Consider the following 17414-nt stretch of genomic DNA (forward strand, 5'->3'; position numbering starts at 1 on the left):
GCCGAGCAGGATCACCACCAATGGACAGAAATGCCCAGATCCCGTGAACCTGCATTTTCCCGAGCTCCCTTTTCCTTCCACATGCACCTTGGTTACCCCGAGGCCGCCGCTGCTCCCCACAGCAACAGAGGGCACAGTCAGGCACACCACGCACCGCCTCCCGCCCTCTCCCACCGCCGGAGGAGGTCACCGCACCCAGGCCCAGGCCCAGGCCCAGGCCCAGGCCGCCCCTGCTCCACAAGCCGCAGCCACGCGCGCAGCGGCACGCGGCACCCCGCCCCCGCCCGCCGGACGGCTCAACGCCCGCGCCGCGCGCTTACCTCACCCCCGCTACTGGCACCAGCGCGCGCGCGCGCTCTGCCGGCGCTCCGCGCTCCTATTGGCTGGCGGGTGAGGCACGTGACGGGCCAGTAACTGCACGTGGCGGCGGCGTTATTAAGAGCCTCGGTGAGAGGCGCCATTTCCTTTCGATGGGGAGCTTCGGCGGCGGCGGAAGGGAGGTAGGAGCGGGGCTGGGTGCCTCTCCCATGGAAGCGGGAGGCTCTCCACCGAGAGGACAGCCCTCCGACGGAGTGGGGGTTGCGATGAGGACAGTGGGTGCTGGGACGGGCAGGCTTAATGGTGTCCCCTGCACAGTTGCGGCGGGACCCGCTGGGGGCAGGCAGGGGGTCACCGCTAAAGTGTTTTGTCTCCTGCAAGCAGATCCAGCAGGGCACAGCATGAACCAAGAGGACTGGAATGCGGAGATGGGGGATGAGGCATCACCAATCCTTCCACCCCTTGAGCAGGTATGGGGTGGCAACTATTGGGCTGTAGCATGTTTGCTTCTCTTCCCTTCCTCCCACTCCTCACCCTGCAGCCTAGGTGGCTGGTGGGCTGTGGTCTCCTGTTCCTGTGATTCCCGAAGCACCTGGATGATCTTGCCCTTAACTTACGTGTTGAAAAACATGGTGTTTTCTTAACAAGTAGTAGCAATTTCAGTTTCTCAAAATGTTGAGGTGCTTTGCCTTCCTGGAGGCTCCTGGGGCATGCTCAGGGTAGCCAATTAGCTTTACTCTTCTAGCTGCTTAATGCTGTCTCCTTGTGTTGGGTTGTGAGAGGATGTGTGCTGTGTGGAAAAGTATGTGGCCTAAAAGTGGCACGTAGTAGTAACTCATTAATTATGATATATTGGGCTATGAATTGAGTACCTATGTGGATAGGCTAGTGGACCAGCAGAGGCTGGAAGGGAAGCAGCAAAAACTTACGTAGGGTAGAAATTTAAAATTGCAGATCAGTTGTGGTAAGGGGTATTCAAGTAAAGTTTTGTAACTACTGAAAGGGGTGATTCCTGTTGCCTGCCATGGGTGACTCTCTCAGTGATCTCCATTGTTCAGTTAATATTGCACTTCATGTTGTTCCCAAACTTCATGGTTTTCAATGCATAGCTGCCATCAGAAGGGTGAGGAGTGCACCTGTCTGAGGATTATAGATAGGACTTTGAATATCACTTACAGTATGTTTTTGCAAATACGGTAGGGTGCTATAGGAGTTCACTGTTAGTGAAGAGGGGAGGTTTCCTTCCCACCAGCAGTTTGCTTGCTGCTGTTGGTTCAGGTACCAGTGCTTCTTGTGTAGTTCTGTGAGCTCTTTTCATTTTCTAACCTGAAGAGTACTCTTTAGTGATGCAGAAATGGCTTAGATGGCCTTGACCACCAAAGCTGGTAAAGAGAAAATAAATGGAACCTCATCTTTTCTTGACAGCAGTGAGTTGTTACATGGATTCATTTGCTCAGAAAACTGCAGTCTTAAAAAATGGGAATCTGACTTTTCAAGCAGGCTTAAACATGTATAGAAACCACGACAACTTCATTGCATCTGTAGCTCCGTATTTGTAAGTGGGTCTCATCATGATGGTCATAATCTAAAATAAGTTAACATGGTCACTGTATTCTGTAAAGTGATTCAGTCCCTTTGCTGTATATTTTGAAAGTGGTTTTAATACCCAGCTTTTCAGGGAAGAAAAGCAAAGAGACTCATGGATCCTAACTGGGATTATGTAGCAGCTATGTTTCCAGATCTGGGTAGTTGCCAGTCTTGTTTCCCAAGCTCTCAGGAAGCTATCGTATATTCAGAAATAGGTGGAGCTGTTGCATCCTCTCAGATCTTCTGTTTAAGTTGCTTCTGTAAGTTGCATCTACTCTGCTTTCAGCCCCGCCCCCCAAGTGTGCTGAGCTACTACAGCATTTGCAAACCCACCTCACTTAAACTGAAACTGGAAAAGGGTGCTTGTAGAAATTATTCTCGAGTTAAATTCCTGTCAGGAGAAAAGCTACAATTAGGTCAGGATGTAGCACATTTAAGTTGTTAAACTGTGTGCAGCTTAATGGTCTCAAGAGTTTGGCAGCAGGTGAGAAGAATTCTTAAAATACAGTTCTGGGGTTCATAGCAGAACTAGGGTGATGTCAGGTACCTACCTGAGCTAAATCTTGTGTAGAAATTGTTCCTATTCAATTTTGCTATTTTTTACATAGCAGCAAAATGGTTTGATGTGAAATGAGGGGTAAGATACAGGAGTGTAATGAGGGACAGCTGAAGAATAATGTTTTGCTGCTTCTGATGTTGTTGAGTGAATACTGGTATTGGAAGAAGCTGCAGTAAATTTGAGGCGAATCTGTAATGAATCTTTGATTGTTGGTGTTGGTCTTAATGGGTGTTTAAATTCAGCCTTGAGGAAGAGGAGAGGTGAATGGCTTATCTAGATGGGTGTGTAAGGCTAAAAGTAAGGTTGCTAAAAGAAGAAATTACAGCATACACTTTCAGAGTAATGTGAAACTGAGAAGTGTGAAAGCTGTAGTAAAAAGCACAGTCTGGAAGTAAAAGGTTTAGTAGTTCTGTGATGTTCCCCAGTCAGCTGGTGTATTGGCTTACTAGTACGTGTCTGGTTTTCATTACACAGGAGAAAGTTAAACATGGTCTTTGCTGGAAATAAAACTGGCCATAAGACTGAAATGTGAAAATTAGGTGCTGTTCTGAATTGTTTCAAATGGAGTATCTGAATCTTTGAATAAATGAACAGGGACTGATGTATTTCAGGTGTTTCCTTTTACGATAATCTGTAAGCATCCTCTAGTAAAACCCTAGAAATGCAGTCATGAAAATAGTTTTTATTCACAGTACAGAGTCTGAAAGACTGGAAAACAAAAATCCTTCAAAAGAGTATAGTATTGTTTTGAACAATAAATGTTTTTTATATTTAAGGCTTAAGATGTTTGTTGGCAAGATGACAAAGCTGATGCCTCCATAAATCAGTGACAGAAGGCAAGATACACTTAATGCCACGTCAGCTGTGTATAATGTCGTTTTGGTGACAGTCAGGTGCAAACAGTATGCCATTTAGTATACTGAAGCGTAATAAACTGAAGTGGACAGAAGAGTCTGAGAGCCTGCATTTTGGAAGGTGCAGATGGCAATGTCTTTCAAGTGCGAGACTTAGAAACTGCATTTGTATTTATGTACTTTACTTGGCCTGGGGTTAACATGATGTTGTGCCTTTTTTTCTTTTTGTAGGCTAGCTTCTCTGAAAGACGAAATGGCCCCTCGTCTGACTTCAGTCCAACTGTAGGCTCATTCGGTATGTGAAAGGCACTTTTGATTTTACTGACACCTGGGGGAGTTGATCCCTTGAACAGTTTAGGAGATTAAAGAAAACCACAATATTATAATTGTGATATTTTCATGTGTCCCTCTTGGAGTAAGCAACATAAAACAATACAGGTAACATGAGTAGACTTTCCTTTTGACCCTCAACCCTTCTTTATTTACTGCAGTTACGTGTTGAATATAGCATGTAACTTCTAATGAGAGTCAGTAGGTGTTACCTCATAAGCATTTCTAAAACAGGCTGTGCTAAACATGAACAGTATTGAAATTAACTAAGTGTTACCTGCAATATTGAGCGGTTCTAGCGAGGTCCTGTTTGACAGTTGTGTTGAAAATAAGAAAAGGTCAGATGAAGTTGTTGCACAGAAACTTAGATCCATTTAAAAAGAACCAACAAAAACCACAAGACAAAACATTGATGTTTGGTATCAAGTTTCGGTAAAGCATTCTTGGTTTAATGAAGATGATGTCTTTATAAACTTGAACAGAAGTTTTAGTTATAGAAATTAGAAGAAGTTTAGATATAGAACATAAAAGTTTTAAATATGCCAAGCCAGGGTTGCTCCTGAAGGTCATTTGCCCCAGGCTTTACTTTGTGTGACTCTACGGCAGTCAGGTCAGGAAACAGGTTTTGCTTAGAACTGACAGTGTGGAATAAGGCAATTGGTGTTCTCACCGTAGTCTCTAAACTTAGGAATGGTCTTTAAGACTGCTTGAGGATATTTTAACTTCAGTGAAATTCAGTCTGAGGTAAAAATTTCGAGCTTATATCATTTAGTTGATCCAACTGTGGAAGAGCAACCTAAACTTTATTTTAACAGATTGTGGTTAGCAGAAATTATTTTGGTATCCTAGAACAGCCCAGGCTGGAAGGGACCTCGAAAGATCATCTGGTCCAACCTTTTGTGGTAAAGGAAGCCTAGAAGAGATTACCTAGCACCCTGTCCAATCTTGAAAATCTCCAGTGATGGGGACTCTACCATGTCCCTGGGGAGGTTGTTCCAGTGAATGATTGTTCTCACTGTAAAAAATTTCTTTCTTCTATCGAGATGAAACCTCTCCCAGTGCAACTTGTACCTGGTGCCCTTTGTCTTCTCCACGTGGCTCTTTGTGAAGAGAGAGCCTTTGTCCTCTTTGTAGCCACCCTTCGAGTACTGAAATACTGCGATTAGGTCCTCCCTGAGCCTTCTCTTCTCCAGGGAGAAAAGACCTAACTCCCTCAGTCTTTCCTCGTAGGGCAGGTTCTCCATATGTTTATAACTGCTCATGTGCTTATGAGCATTTAGAACATGGCAGTATTCTTATCTCTGATGTATCTCTCCCCTGCCTTTTAGCATATAGCTGAAAGGTAGACTTATTTCTCCAATTCCTTGTCCCCAAGATGTTGGAAAATTAGGAAGGGCAGAAACAAGATATCACTTGTGCTACTTGAATTCCTCTAAATTTGGATGGTTCAAGGAAATACAAAATTGGGAAGACAGACTTTGTGTTCCCCCTAGAACAGTAGAAATGTTTTATGAGGTGTCCAGGTTGCTAATTTCAGTAATGGTTTGATACAGAACAAATGGGAAAGGCAGTTTCTGGTGAAAAGAACTTGAATTGCAAGTCAGGTGGAAGTGTGCCTTGGAGCTTCATGTTTTGTTTGTTCCAACTCTTTTTCTGACTAGCTGTCGGCTCTGCCTGCTAACTTTTCCATTACATATTGCAAAAATAACTAAGTATTGTCTGATTTGTGCCTCTTGTACTCAACTCATGGCAGGGAGGGCTTTTCCTGCTGAAGGTCTTGCTTTCACTGTCATCATTAACCATTTATTCTTTTCCTGAGCTAAGCATATTGTGCCATTTTAGATCAGTGAGCAATTTCAAAGTGTCTGTTCTGGCTTAACACAATCTTCCTGGTTCTTCTTAGTTGGTAGGGAAGTCTACCAATGTTTTCAAGCGTAGGTAATAATACTGAGATTGCTTATTTATGCTAGATAAGAGCAAATCTTATTTGCTGTTTAAATAAGGACTTAAAGAACTAAAGCTGTTCGGGAAGTCCAGAGGTGAGGCTCTCAGTTGATAAGATTATGCATCTTGTCTTGACCTTGTTTAAAAGGGTATTCGGGATTCTTTCCCGACAACATGATGGAAAAAGGTGTCCTTTTTTTTTTTTTCCTTTTTCCAGAAAAGGCTGCATGGGCCTTATTTCTTTTTTCCCCTTGCAAAACTTCCAATTTATGAACAGATTGTGCTTTAGCTGAGTTTTAAATTAAGTTCTCATGAGCTGCTCTCTTGTATGCAATGCACTTCTATGGTCTATAGCTTATAACTATATTATTAGTGATATAGCTTGCTTGTTTGACACAAAATAGCATGAGTGGAATTAGTGTAGGCAGGTAAATCTCTTTTTTTTCCCCCTTAAAACAATAGCTAGTGGTAGTACTCTTGTGTAAATCCTTGTAATGAGGATAAGCTAAAAGTAATATTGCATACTTGCAAATTATTTTTTTATAAAGCTTTACTTTGACTTAAACAAGTGAGTTAGTTCTTTGTATTGCTTCTTCATGAAAGCAAAACTTTCTTTACAAGCTGACTGTTGTGAATTTCCGAAGGAACTGTTTTCTTCCCTGTTTTATACTCCTTTGGTACTTTAAAAAAAAAATAAAATACCCACAAACCCCAGAATTTAAACTCTTGCTAAAATGACATGTATTTAGTATATACAGGATTTGGGGCTGGATGTCTCTAGAATGGATTAAAAACAGGATTTTAAATCCTGATGTACAGTAGAAAAATGTAAGTCAATGCGTATAAGGGAATCAGCAGATCTAACAGCTGTTGTTCAGGGATATGCTGATGCAATCCTAGATTTTAATTCCAGTGAATTGGAAACAAAGATTCATTCTAGTCCTCTTAATCTATCAAGTATTGCTTAAAAATTAGTAAATTTAGAGTGGTCAATTATGTAGCAATGAATTAAACACTAGCATTTGGTACTTCTAGACTCCCTATAAGACTAGTTAGCTTGCAAACCTCTATAGACATGAATTGCATGAATAATTCACGTAGTAGGTGAATGATAATTGTGAAAGTTGCTATACTTCTACCAATCTTAATAGGTGGGTTGGCAAGTAAAAGTGCAGTCTGCAGTTGATCTGGTGTAAGTGCTAAGCATAGCAGACTTGACTAAAGAATGATTATTGGTTCTATCCTGTTTGCTGTCTATAAATCTGTGGTTTTGTCTGGCCTCTTTTATTACTAGAGGTAGTAAACACAGAGGGCAGCATGGTGAAGGAACTTTTTAAAGCAGGTGCTTTACTGATCAAGTATTTTGTTGGCACATGATGTGCTTTCCAAAAACTTTGACTATTGAATTAACTTAGTGTGCTTAAGCTGTGGAAATCTCAGTGGAAGAGGAGTGATGCAATAAGAATGGGTTAGGATGGCAAGTAAAGGGAGGAGTGTCCTCACCCCTTTAAAGGCAAATAGATTTGGTCAATGGAAGCTGATCTGTTTGGTAAACCATAAAAATATTAATTTAAATAATGAGTAAGTTGGTTTTATTTGCTGCTTGTTACATGTTAAATATAAACATGAATATCAGAATCTTCTCTACTGGCTTTGCCACAGACTACTCACTTAAATCTTCCAAGTGAGCAGGAACTCTGAACGTTGTTCAGACTACGAAAGCAGTAGTTTAACACTTTGTTTAGTGGTGTACGAGCAAAGTTTCCTACTTGAATGACTTGGTAATGTACGAAACGTCGTCTGTCTTTTTTTCCCCTTTATGACAAGCTCTTGGATATGGGTGATATCTTCTTTAACAAATGTGTTTGTCTTGTTGCGGAATGTACTAGTGCCTAGTTTTTTTCAGGGGTGGCTATATCTTTATGTTGAGCAGTTTTAACTTGGAAGGAAAGCAGTAACAATCAGTCTCTGTGATGTGCCATATACTTGCACATCATGCTATTCTGTAGACTCCATGTTTTGATTTCAGATTTCCTATCTATGATGGTTGCTGATGTACCCTGATCTTGACTTTGATATTGCAGAATAGGGAATTTCATTTTTATAGTATCACTCAGGTTGGAAGGCAACTCTGAAGACTGGCTGGTCCAAATCCTTGTGTAGAGTAGGGACAGCTATAGCAGGTTGCTCAGGACCTTGTCCAGCTGAGTTCTGAATTTCTCCAGGGATGGTGACTGTACAGGCTCTCTGGTCAATTTGCCTAGTGTTCAACCACCCACAGAGTAAAAAGATTTTCTTCATGTTAAAATGGCATTTCCTGTATTTTAATTTGTGCCCATTGCCTCTGTCCTCTCATTGGATATCAGTGAAAAGAATCTGACTCTCTGTCATCTTTGCTCACTTCTGCTAAGATGCCGCCTTGTCTCCAGGCACAGCAGTTCCAGCTCTCAGCCACTCTGTGTACGACAGATGCACCAGTCTTTTCATTATCTTTGTGGTCCTTCACTGGACTCACTCCTATATGTCAGTGTCTGTTCTGTACTGGACAGCCTGGAACTGGATGCAGCACTCTAGATATGGCATCATCAGTGGGGAAGGACTGCCTGCTCCCACCTGCTGGAAGCATTCTTCCTAATGTAGCTCAGGAGGCTGTTAGCCTTTACTGCAAGGGCACTTTGCTGGCTTATGTTCAATTTGCTGTCCACCGCAGCCCTCAGGTTTTTCTCTGCAAAGATGCTTTCCAGCTGGTTGGCCTCAGTGTGTACTGGTGCCTGGAGTTATTATTCCCCAGGTGCAGGATTTTGCATTTCTCTTTGTTGAACTTCAAGGTTCTTGCCTGCTCATGTCTCTAGTGTGTTTTGAGTTTCCTCTGAGTGAAACACAGCTCTGTGTTAAGTCCCAGTTTTGTATGTCTGCAAACTTGTGGAGGGTGCATGCTGTCCCATCATCTGGGTCATGAATGAAGATGACAAACTGTGTTGGCCCCAGCAGCAGTCACTGGGTTGCTCTGCTAGTGATGGGCCTTCAGCTGGAGTTTGAGCTGCTGATCACAACCCTTGGAGGCCAGTGGTTCAGCCTACTTTCAGTCCTCCTCACTGTCCTACAATTATGTAGGTTGTACTCCTCCTCCTCCTACAATTATGTAGGTTGTACTTCATTGGTTTGCATATGAGGATGTTATGGGAGACAGTGTCAAAAGTCTCTTATTTTCTTGTTGTTTCCCTTTTCCAGGTGCTGTTGAAAGACCTAACAGAAGTCAGCATATGCAGGATCATTTTGGAGGATATTCTAGGAGTAGAGGTAGGATTGCATGTTTAAAATTTGTAGTTGTGGGGGTGATTAAGCCTTCCTTTTGGACAAAACATTTAGAATGGAGGACCTTGCAACTGTGTCAGAGTAAATTCTGGAAACTCAGATTTTGCTGTGTTGATAGCTGTACTGTTGCTGAGTGGTGCTGTTCCGTATGGAAAACAGTAGTTACACCTGTCCTTAGCTTTGTAATTTTAATTCATTTTCTTTGTCTTATGAAAGGACACGTTCGTCATGTCGTGTTTTTCTGTTGAGTGGGAGGTAGGCTACAGACCTGAGGTCCCTTTCAGCCTGAGTGATTCTGTAATTTTACTGTTGAGTTTAAAAAAACAAAACAAACTGAAACAACAACAACAAAAAAACAAACCCACCCAAAACCAAAAGTCTACGCTGAAGTCAAAGATAGCTTTGAATGTTAAGTTGATTCTTTTTTCTAATTATAGGTATGGATGAATGTCTGAACAGACAGTGTCAACCAGTGAGTAGATTTGGTAGCGGAAGGAATTTTGCAAACAGAGGTAACTTTTTGGACTGTCTGTAATTCTGGGGGCTAGTCGTATTTGATGCATTAAGTTTTCCCTATTCAGGTACTCAATTTTGTTGTATCAGAGACAAATGAGTATGTATGACTTGGAGGGTAATACCAATCCATATTTCTGCATAATGTAGGCACTCGGTATCACCGCTTAGTTTTGACTGCACAAAATTAAATACCCCACCATATTTGCCAGAAGGCAGGACTCTACATTTAAAATCAATGTTTTGTTTACCTCTTGCTTTGATTCCATTCTCCCTGGAGAGGAGTATTTTTCTGATAATTTCGTTGAGTCATAATGCAGTATAAAAGGCAGCTGAATGTTACTATTCACATACATGCCATGTGAGGGAATATACCAGTGGTCTTCTGTGGAAGAACTGAAAGCTTTATTTCTTTAGTATCCATAAAGCAATATCTAATTCTTGTCCTCTTCCTGCTGACAATGGCCAATGCCACTCTTGTATGCAGTGCATATTGAAGAGGTTAGTAATTGGCAGTTTGGCAGGACTGCTGCATATGCTTCCACCAGGTACTATCAGAAGCACATCGGGCAGTGGAAGCTACTACCACATAGCATCTGTCTAGATAGTTTCATGGCTGTAAGTGAGACTGGTTATGAAACAAGGAAGATGGAAACTCTAGTCCTGGTTTTGGGCATGTTCAGGAAAAGTTCTGATCTGCAGAACAGCTGTGGAGCCACTTGAAGTTATGTTTATTCTTTCAAAAAATTCTACACCATTTCTCCATCTCTTGGATTGATGTCCATTATGGTGGGGGAATGCTAGACTTTTTTGACTAAGCAGGCAGCAGCACTTTGGTGGTGCTGTGGAATGTTGACGAACAGTTCTGCTGTAGATTCTCTGGCAATTGCAAAGTAACTCACAATCTGTATTTAACGTCTGTAGTATTTATGGATGCTTATATCTAGACTGTCTTTTGCATGTGAGCCTTTAAGATGTGATTATTATTATTATTTTTTTTAATTTGGAAAAGCTCAAATGACACATAAATTGGTATACACCAACTGTTGGTGGAGAAGGAGCTACAGATGCGGTGGTAGGAGAACTTCTTGGTGTCATTTAGCAGAAGATGTTCTTTGCCATTACAAGATGATAGAACAGGTGTTCAGCTGAAGAATAAAGACTAAGGAGTAAATGATGACATAAGTTGACTGTTTGGATCTTAGACAACACCTAAAACTGTCCAATCTAAAATGAGAAATAGCTTGTTTATGCATGTGGCTGTTTAATTCCTCTCCCACCCCATCAGGAGGGTGACTAGGGAAAGGGGTTAGAAATAAAAATACACTAAATACTTGGCACTGCCTTTTCCAAGCAACTGAATAAGCAATTCTGAGTAATAAAAACATAGAAATTGATAGATCTGAAAGGTAGGTTTTCAAATCCTTGCTCCATAGGAGGCAGTAATTGCAATACTACCTCAGTCTACAGCACTGGTTATGAAAATTGAGAAGGTACAAATGCTGTCAGTTGTCCTGTGACCGAACCAGAGGACTGAACTGATCTGCATCATAACCGAAGAGTTGACAGTAGCTTACATAGCATATGTGTGTGTAAAGTCAAATACTTCGAGACTGAATGGTTGATTTATTACTTGCAGGAAGCAATACTACAGGAGAGCAGTAGACTCTTCATCTTGTCATACTTTTTGGCAAAAAATATTTCTTCTCTTAATTTTTTTCATATGTTTAGGCAAATCACTTAGTTTTGTTGTACTTTTTATCTGAATTCATGAAATAAGGACTGTGAAGAAGAATTGCCAAATAAAAGGCACTTGATCTGCACATGCAGAATTGGGCAAACTAAGTTGTGTGCTATGCTGTACTGCAGGTTTTCAAGAAAGCAACGTTGTAGAAGATTCTAGTACACAAAATAGAGGTTTTAGAGGATTTCCTGGTGGCTTTGGACGAAGTGAGAGTAAGTTTTTTATATTGACTGTTTTGTGTTGGAACAACATACATTTGGTCATTCTTTCTGGGTTTGCTTGCTCCATGAGAACTACAAGTATAAAGGTGAAAGCTATAAAATAGCTTCTATTCTTCAGCTCCATTGTGGAACATGGGTGGCATCATTGAAAAATATCATCACTGGGAATAATACAGCATAGGTTGGAGTCATAAAGAATCTGTCGGGGCTGTTGCATTGTCGAGTTTTTGGAGTAAACAGTATTAGCTTTAAGCATAGTATTTCATTATACTAATTTTAGACACTATATCCACTACACTGTGTATTACTTACAGGTATTAAAGATGAGCAAAGAGACAGACCTCAGTCTGACATTTTTCTTGGCTCTAGAGGAAGAGGAGCATTTGGAAGTCGTGCAGGTGAGACTTTTTAGCACAGTGGTGAACATTTCGGATTTCCTCGTTGCTCATTTGTGGTAATGCAATACCTTCTTAGCTTTACTAAATGCTGTCACTGTGATTGTTCTCCCTGTCTGAATTAAGAACCTACTGCAAATGTTAGATAGCTTGCTTGCATGCCCACACAAGACATGTTTGTAACTTGGATAAATTCAAGGAATTGGATTTTCAAAGCAGTTGTCTTCCGTAATTTTTTTTCTTGGTCCTGCTGCTACTGGGTCAGTTAATGCACAGTGAAGCAGAGGTGCTAACCCCAAAATTCAAAGCAAGCCTTTAAGAACTTGCTCAGTTTTGAAATAGTCACTCTAGACTTTTTTCACCCCCCTATAAAGGGAGGTATTACTTCAGGTTTGTCCATGCTGACAAGTAAGGTCTGTAGCTCTGATAGGCCAGCTCTTCCTGATGACTTTATTATAATGTTGGGTTTTTGCTGTCTACAAAGGATTTTTCCCTTATGGTCCTATCTTCCTTTGCCACTGATGTTAATGTAACTTGTAACCTGTGTGTTGTGCTACCTAGAGCATAGTAATCTAGTACGCACAGAATTCCCATAATTCAAATTAAAAATACCATTAAACTAGTGTAATGGGTTGTAGATGGCTGATATTCTCAGTGTAAGAACGTTTTGTGTGATACTGGTAAAAGAACTTTTCACTGTAGAACAGATAAAATGATTAGTATGTGTTTTCAGAAGTGCTCCTTAATATCCAAAGAACAATCTATTTGACTTAGTTCAAATTAAGTTTTTCAGATTTTTAGTTCAAAAAATGATTTTTAGAAAATTGTTTACAGAGGCAACATGCTAATACTCATAGTGGACGTAATTGCATCCTTAAAGCAGGATAGTCATGCCTTACTTTTTCATGACCATTGTATGAAGTATTAGTCTGTAAAGACTTATGGATATTGGTAGGCAACAGTTGCACTAGTCTATATAGAGGTTCATGTGGAGAGATAATTCTTGATAAGGGGTAGTTTGTTGCATGGTAAGTATGTCCTTTTATAGTAAGAGAATGTATCTGGATCTAGCAAAGGAAGAGAGCAAGCACTGCTAGGCTGTTGCACTGCCCCTGTCTCTGAATAGCAGTCACATCACTCTAATACAGTTTGCAGAGGTAATGAAGGTAGGGCTGTGCTGGCTTTTCTTAAAACGCTTATGCTTTTTGCAATTAGAAATACCATGTAAGCATATTATATCTTCTGATGGAAAAACAAATATTTAAATGTGATTACACACACTGTGTGTTGCATCTTTGCTTGGATTCTCTGTGGCCATCTCGATGAAGCTGTGATTTTACAGAGTTCCTTAAGAATATTGCTGCTGAACAGAGCATTCCTGATCCAAGTCACAGTACTAGCTGCCTCTTTAGAACTGGTATTTATGTTTAGAGATAATAATTCGATCTTGTTGAGAATAAGCAATCAGATTAATATGCTGCCCTGATGCTATTCTTTTGTGCTTGCATTGCTGCAGTGAGGAAGAATGCAGATGAGGGAGGGCAAAGGAGGCATTGCAGGGTCACTGTACTTCTGTGGTACCGATCTTAAAATTGTCAGTCTCATGGTATGATTTTTATGAATGGCTTGAGCTGCACATTTGAGTAGAGAACCTATTAACAGCTTTTGTTGTTGTCTTTCCTCTTCACTCAGTCTTGTGTCCCTTCTCTACATTTCTAGCCTCCTTTCTTTTCCAGAGGGGCCTTATATTAAAGGTTGTGGTTTTTTGTTTTTTTTTTACCCTTCTTGGAAATCAGCAGCACAACTTCCTGCGTGGAGTAGCTAGAGGCTACCAGTTAGGTTTAAGGCTTTTTCTATTTTTTGTATAGTAGGAGTAAGGACTTAAAGAAGGTTCTGGAAATGCTGCTGTTACTAGCTCAGTCTTAATACAGTTTTTACATATGTAAAACATGTGGTACTTCTTCACTCATAAGTATAAATGTCTTTGTTTTTCAAGTGATAATGAAAGCAACACACGTGCAATACGTGGATGCCAAGGTCAGAACTTTTATGGAGTGGATGTTATAAACATGTGGCTGTTAAAATAACAGGATAGTTTTCTCTTCTGATTTAAAGTCTCTCGTGACTCTTGAAAAATTGTGATTACTCTGAAGTTTATGGCTATGGCTCTTTAGTTATTTAGAAGGTGGTTCTCTGGCATAAAACAGGCATCTCCTGATCTTGTGGAAAAGTTGAATCGTTCTTAAAACCAAGATGCCCTAACCGCAAGCATGTGTGAATTTCTTGTTACTCATAATACTTTGTTAATCAGTTTTAGGGGGAAAAAACCTCACTTAAGAGGTAACAAAACAAGATTATAAAACTGACACTTCTGTGACATTTCAGTTTCTTATTATAGATGCTTTTTTTGCTCATGACTCGTCTCAAGTGAATGTGGACAACTATATTTGCCCTTGCAAAGCATATGCTGGATTTAGGAGGGATCATTCTTCGTTGCCTTTAAATACAACTTGCTTTATCTAGACATCTTGTGATGGCCATGTCATAATCTGCGATGATTGCATTTGATTTGATAAGGGACTTACTGTGAGTCAAGTAAGGACCAGATCTGGTTTGTGAAGTCCTTCAGCAAGATACTGGGTTTAATTCCTTCATGTTGTTACCGTGAGGTCCTGCTAAGCCCGGTGTTCCCTCTCTTTCTGCCCTTTAAAACACAAATATGGGGCCTTTGTCTTCTGGCTTTTTGTAACTAAGCTTTCATTGCTTACCTAAATATTTCCACTCATTCTACCAACTGTATCAGGACCCACTGTTGAGTTTTCCAAGTGCCTCTAGGAATTTTTCATTAAGGTTCTTACTTAGATTTTCTTTCAAATCTTTTTTCCTAAAAGCAATTAACTTTGGAATGCTTTCTTTAACAGCAGCTTACAAAGAATGCAATGAAGGAATAGATTCTGAAAGAGGTAAGTAGCTTCTTCACAAGCAACATGCCAGTTTTAATTTGCTTTTAAGTCAAGGAACATTTTCTTACTTAAAGTTGCTGAAAGGAATTGGGTAAGAAAGAAGGTAGTGATATGGGTAAATGCATAACCATATCAAAACTGCTCATGTAGCAAGCTGCCAAGCAAAAACTGTTAAACTCAGTATGTTTAAACTTTGTTCATCTTTAAATTACTGGGCAACACAGTGGTTGTTCTCACCTAAATAAAGACTAACTTTTTGGAATGGAGCACTGCAGAATTCCTCTGTTGCTGCCTGTTTCTTCTGTCTAATGGTAAAGCTTATCTACTTGAGACACAAGTGTTAGAGAACTTAATTGGCAATAGTGTAGGCATCTAAGTGATGATAGTCATTAAGGCAAACCACAAAGGAACAGTAGATTCTCAGTTTCAGATGCTGTAGCATCTGGGATGCTATTTCTGGAAAATAGGCTTAATGTGTTTTACTGAGTGTAAGTTAGTAAATAGAATTTAATGATTTGTATGTGCAGGAGATCAGGTTGAAATGTATGATGAATGACAACTTTCTGACATGTATCAAAAGTGTCATTTGGGACAATCTATTAGAATGTTTGCTTACCTGCAGTGTTTTTTGCAAATAACTTTACCCTTACTTTTCCTTTCTCTTACTCTTGAAATGCAAAAAGACAAATAGTGACCTCCTGACTTCTGTATGAATAATTTTGGTTCCTAATCCTTCCTCATTTGAGGTCCCTATGAAATGGTTTCTACCGCTAACTTTTTAGTGAGCATCAAATAATTAATTTTATACCTCTGAGTTTATTAGCTTGAAAAATACCTTAAGGAATTCAGAATTATAAATGTACTACCATGAACAGATTAATTTTATCCTTGTGTATTAATAAATGCCTTGTTATTGGAATAGGATAATTTATAGTGTAATGAGTTTTTGTGGTAGAATTGGTTTTTGCATGGTGGTAAAGTGGAGCCTAATTTAAATGTTGTGAGTAGCTCTTCAAAGTAAGGTCCTTGAGCAAATGTGAGACAAGAATGCTTTACAGAAGTCTGACTTTATTTGTGAGTTTTAGGTCTAGTAGTATAAAACTAAGTTCTACTAGAATTCATTTATGAAATTTCTTGCCTTCCTGGAAAGTGGAGAGAAGTGTAAATGACATCCCACTGAACTTAACTTCAGTAGCTTCATACTTCAAATAGTTTTTGTTCAAGTTTTCTTTATATTGTTCATGAACTTGAGTGCTTGTGTTCTTAAGGTCCAAAGGTGACTTACGTGCCCCCTCCTCCACCTGATGATGAACAAGCCATCTTTGCGCGTTACCAGACAGGAATTAATTTTGACAAGTATGATGAAAATGTTGTCGAAGTGTCAGGACTTGACCCTCCAGCACCATTACTGGTTAGTGAACTCATTAATCTCAGGGTTTATGTTGAGCGTGATTCTGCACGGATGTATACTGAGTCTAATATTTACTGGTAATGAAAATATTAGTAAAGATTTTGAATCTTGCAGGCAGTACTATGTTGGAAGGAGATACTGCCCATTTGAAAGTTACAAATTTGAATTCAAAATTACATTGACAAACTACAGAAATGGCCCAGATAAAGTAATACTGGATGGAGAGAAGTATAGTCCTTAAATTGCAGAAAAACACCAGTTTAGATCTTGAAAGAAAGAGGTCTTTGGCAGCAGTTTCTGGGAAGGCGAGTAGAGTCATCTTGTTGAAGTCTGTTACTAGAGGATCTTTAACAATGTAAATGAACACCTGTTGGAATAGTTTTCATTTGGACAGAGAGAGGCTTTTGAAGTAATTTCTAGCCCTGTTTTCTGTGGCTGCTGTTTGTTGTTTAACTTCGCTTCTACTCCATACCAGGTGGCTAGTTTTTTAAAGAAAAAAGCTGTTTTTAGGGAGAAGAATGAGGAAGAAGGGCAGAGGGGGTAGTAGCACCTGCATTGAAAGAGAAAATGCAGAGGTTTTTTTCCCCATCCATCGTCTGAAAGGTTTTCTCACTGCAGTTAAACTAATTTTGTCATGTATGATGCTTTTTGGTCCTGGATACGGATGGCTCCCCTTACTAGTTTCAACACAGAGACCAAGTGTGTATCTCCTACGTGAAATGAAACTGAAGAGTTCTGGTTTGTTTTCATAGCATGCCATGATGTGAGTTTACCTGCTTGAATCCATATGTACGGCTTCTGAGCAGTTTTCTCTCAAAGCTAATAAAACCAGCTGAAGGCCTTCACTGTCCTACAGACAACTTTACTTGAATGGCATGAGCAGGTTGAAGAAACCTTTGGGCTTTTACCTGTAGGAACCTTGGCAATCTAGATGACTGGTGACACCCCCTCAAAAGTTAGTACTTTTTAGTGTTTGGATGTCTGTATCCTATGGTAAGCATCTCAGTTTTTAAAGTTTAACTTATGTGGTTGTGTACCATTAATAATAATTTTTTTCTCTTGCAGACTTTTGAAGAAGCTAACCTCTGTCAGACTTTAAACATGAACATTGCCAAAGCTGGATACTCTAAACTTACTCCAGTGCAGAAGTATAGCATTCCTATTATACTGGCAGGACGGGATTTAATGGCCTGTGCCCAGACAGGATCAGGAAAAACCGTAAGCATTTTGTGTAGTATTCATACTACTGGAGGTGTGTGA

The 17414-nt window shown here is 40.1% G+C and overlaps 1 protein-coding gene across 2 annotated transcripts in view; it reads left to right on the forward strand.

Moving 5' to 3' along the window:
* Positions 1-17414, forward strand: part of DDX4 (DEAD-box helicase 4) — a 34556-nt gene that overhangs the window by 3960 nt on the left and 13182 nt on the right. Inside the window, exons 1-10 of one of the 2 annotated variants that reach the window (XM_087759782.1) lie at positions 364-500; positions 703-788; positions 3550-3613; positions 8824-8892; positions 9345-9419; positions 11290-11376; positions 11700-11783; positions 14702-14743; positions 16012-16154; positions 17220-17372. In XM_087759782.1, coding sequence (XP_087615908.1) covers positions 720-788; positions 3550-3613; positions 8824-8892; positions 9345-9419; positions 11290-11376; positions 11700-11783; positions 14702-14743; positions 16012-16154; positions 17220-17372 — 786 coding nt within the window. In that variant the 5' untranslated portion in view covers positions 364-500; positions 703-719. Of the gene's footprint in view, positions 1-363; positions 501-702; positions 789-3549; positions 3614-8823; positions 8893-9344; positions 9420-11289; positions 11377-11699; positions 11784-14701; positions 14744-16011; positions 16155-17219; positions 17373-17414 lie in introns of those variants that run through there. The other variant, XM_087759783.1, reaches the window with a different exon arrangement.

This window comes from Nipponia nippon, unplaced genomic scaffold, assembly GCF_047370975.1.
Source record: "Nipponia nippon isolate SJK-2023a ecotype South Korea unplaced genomic scaffold, ASM4737097v1 scaffold_20, whole genome shotgun sequence".
NCBI classification, from domain to species: domain Eukaryota; kingdom Metazoa; phylum Chordata; class Aves; order Pelecaniformes; family Threskiornithidae; genus Nipponia; species Nipponia nippon.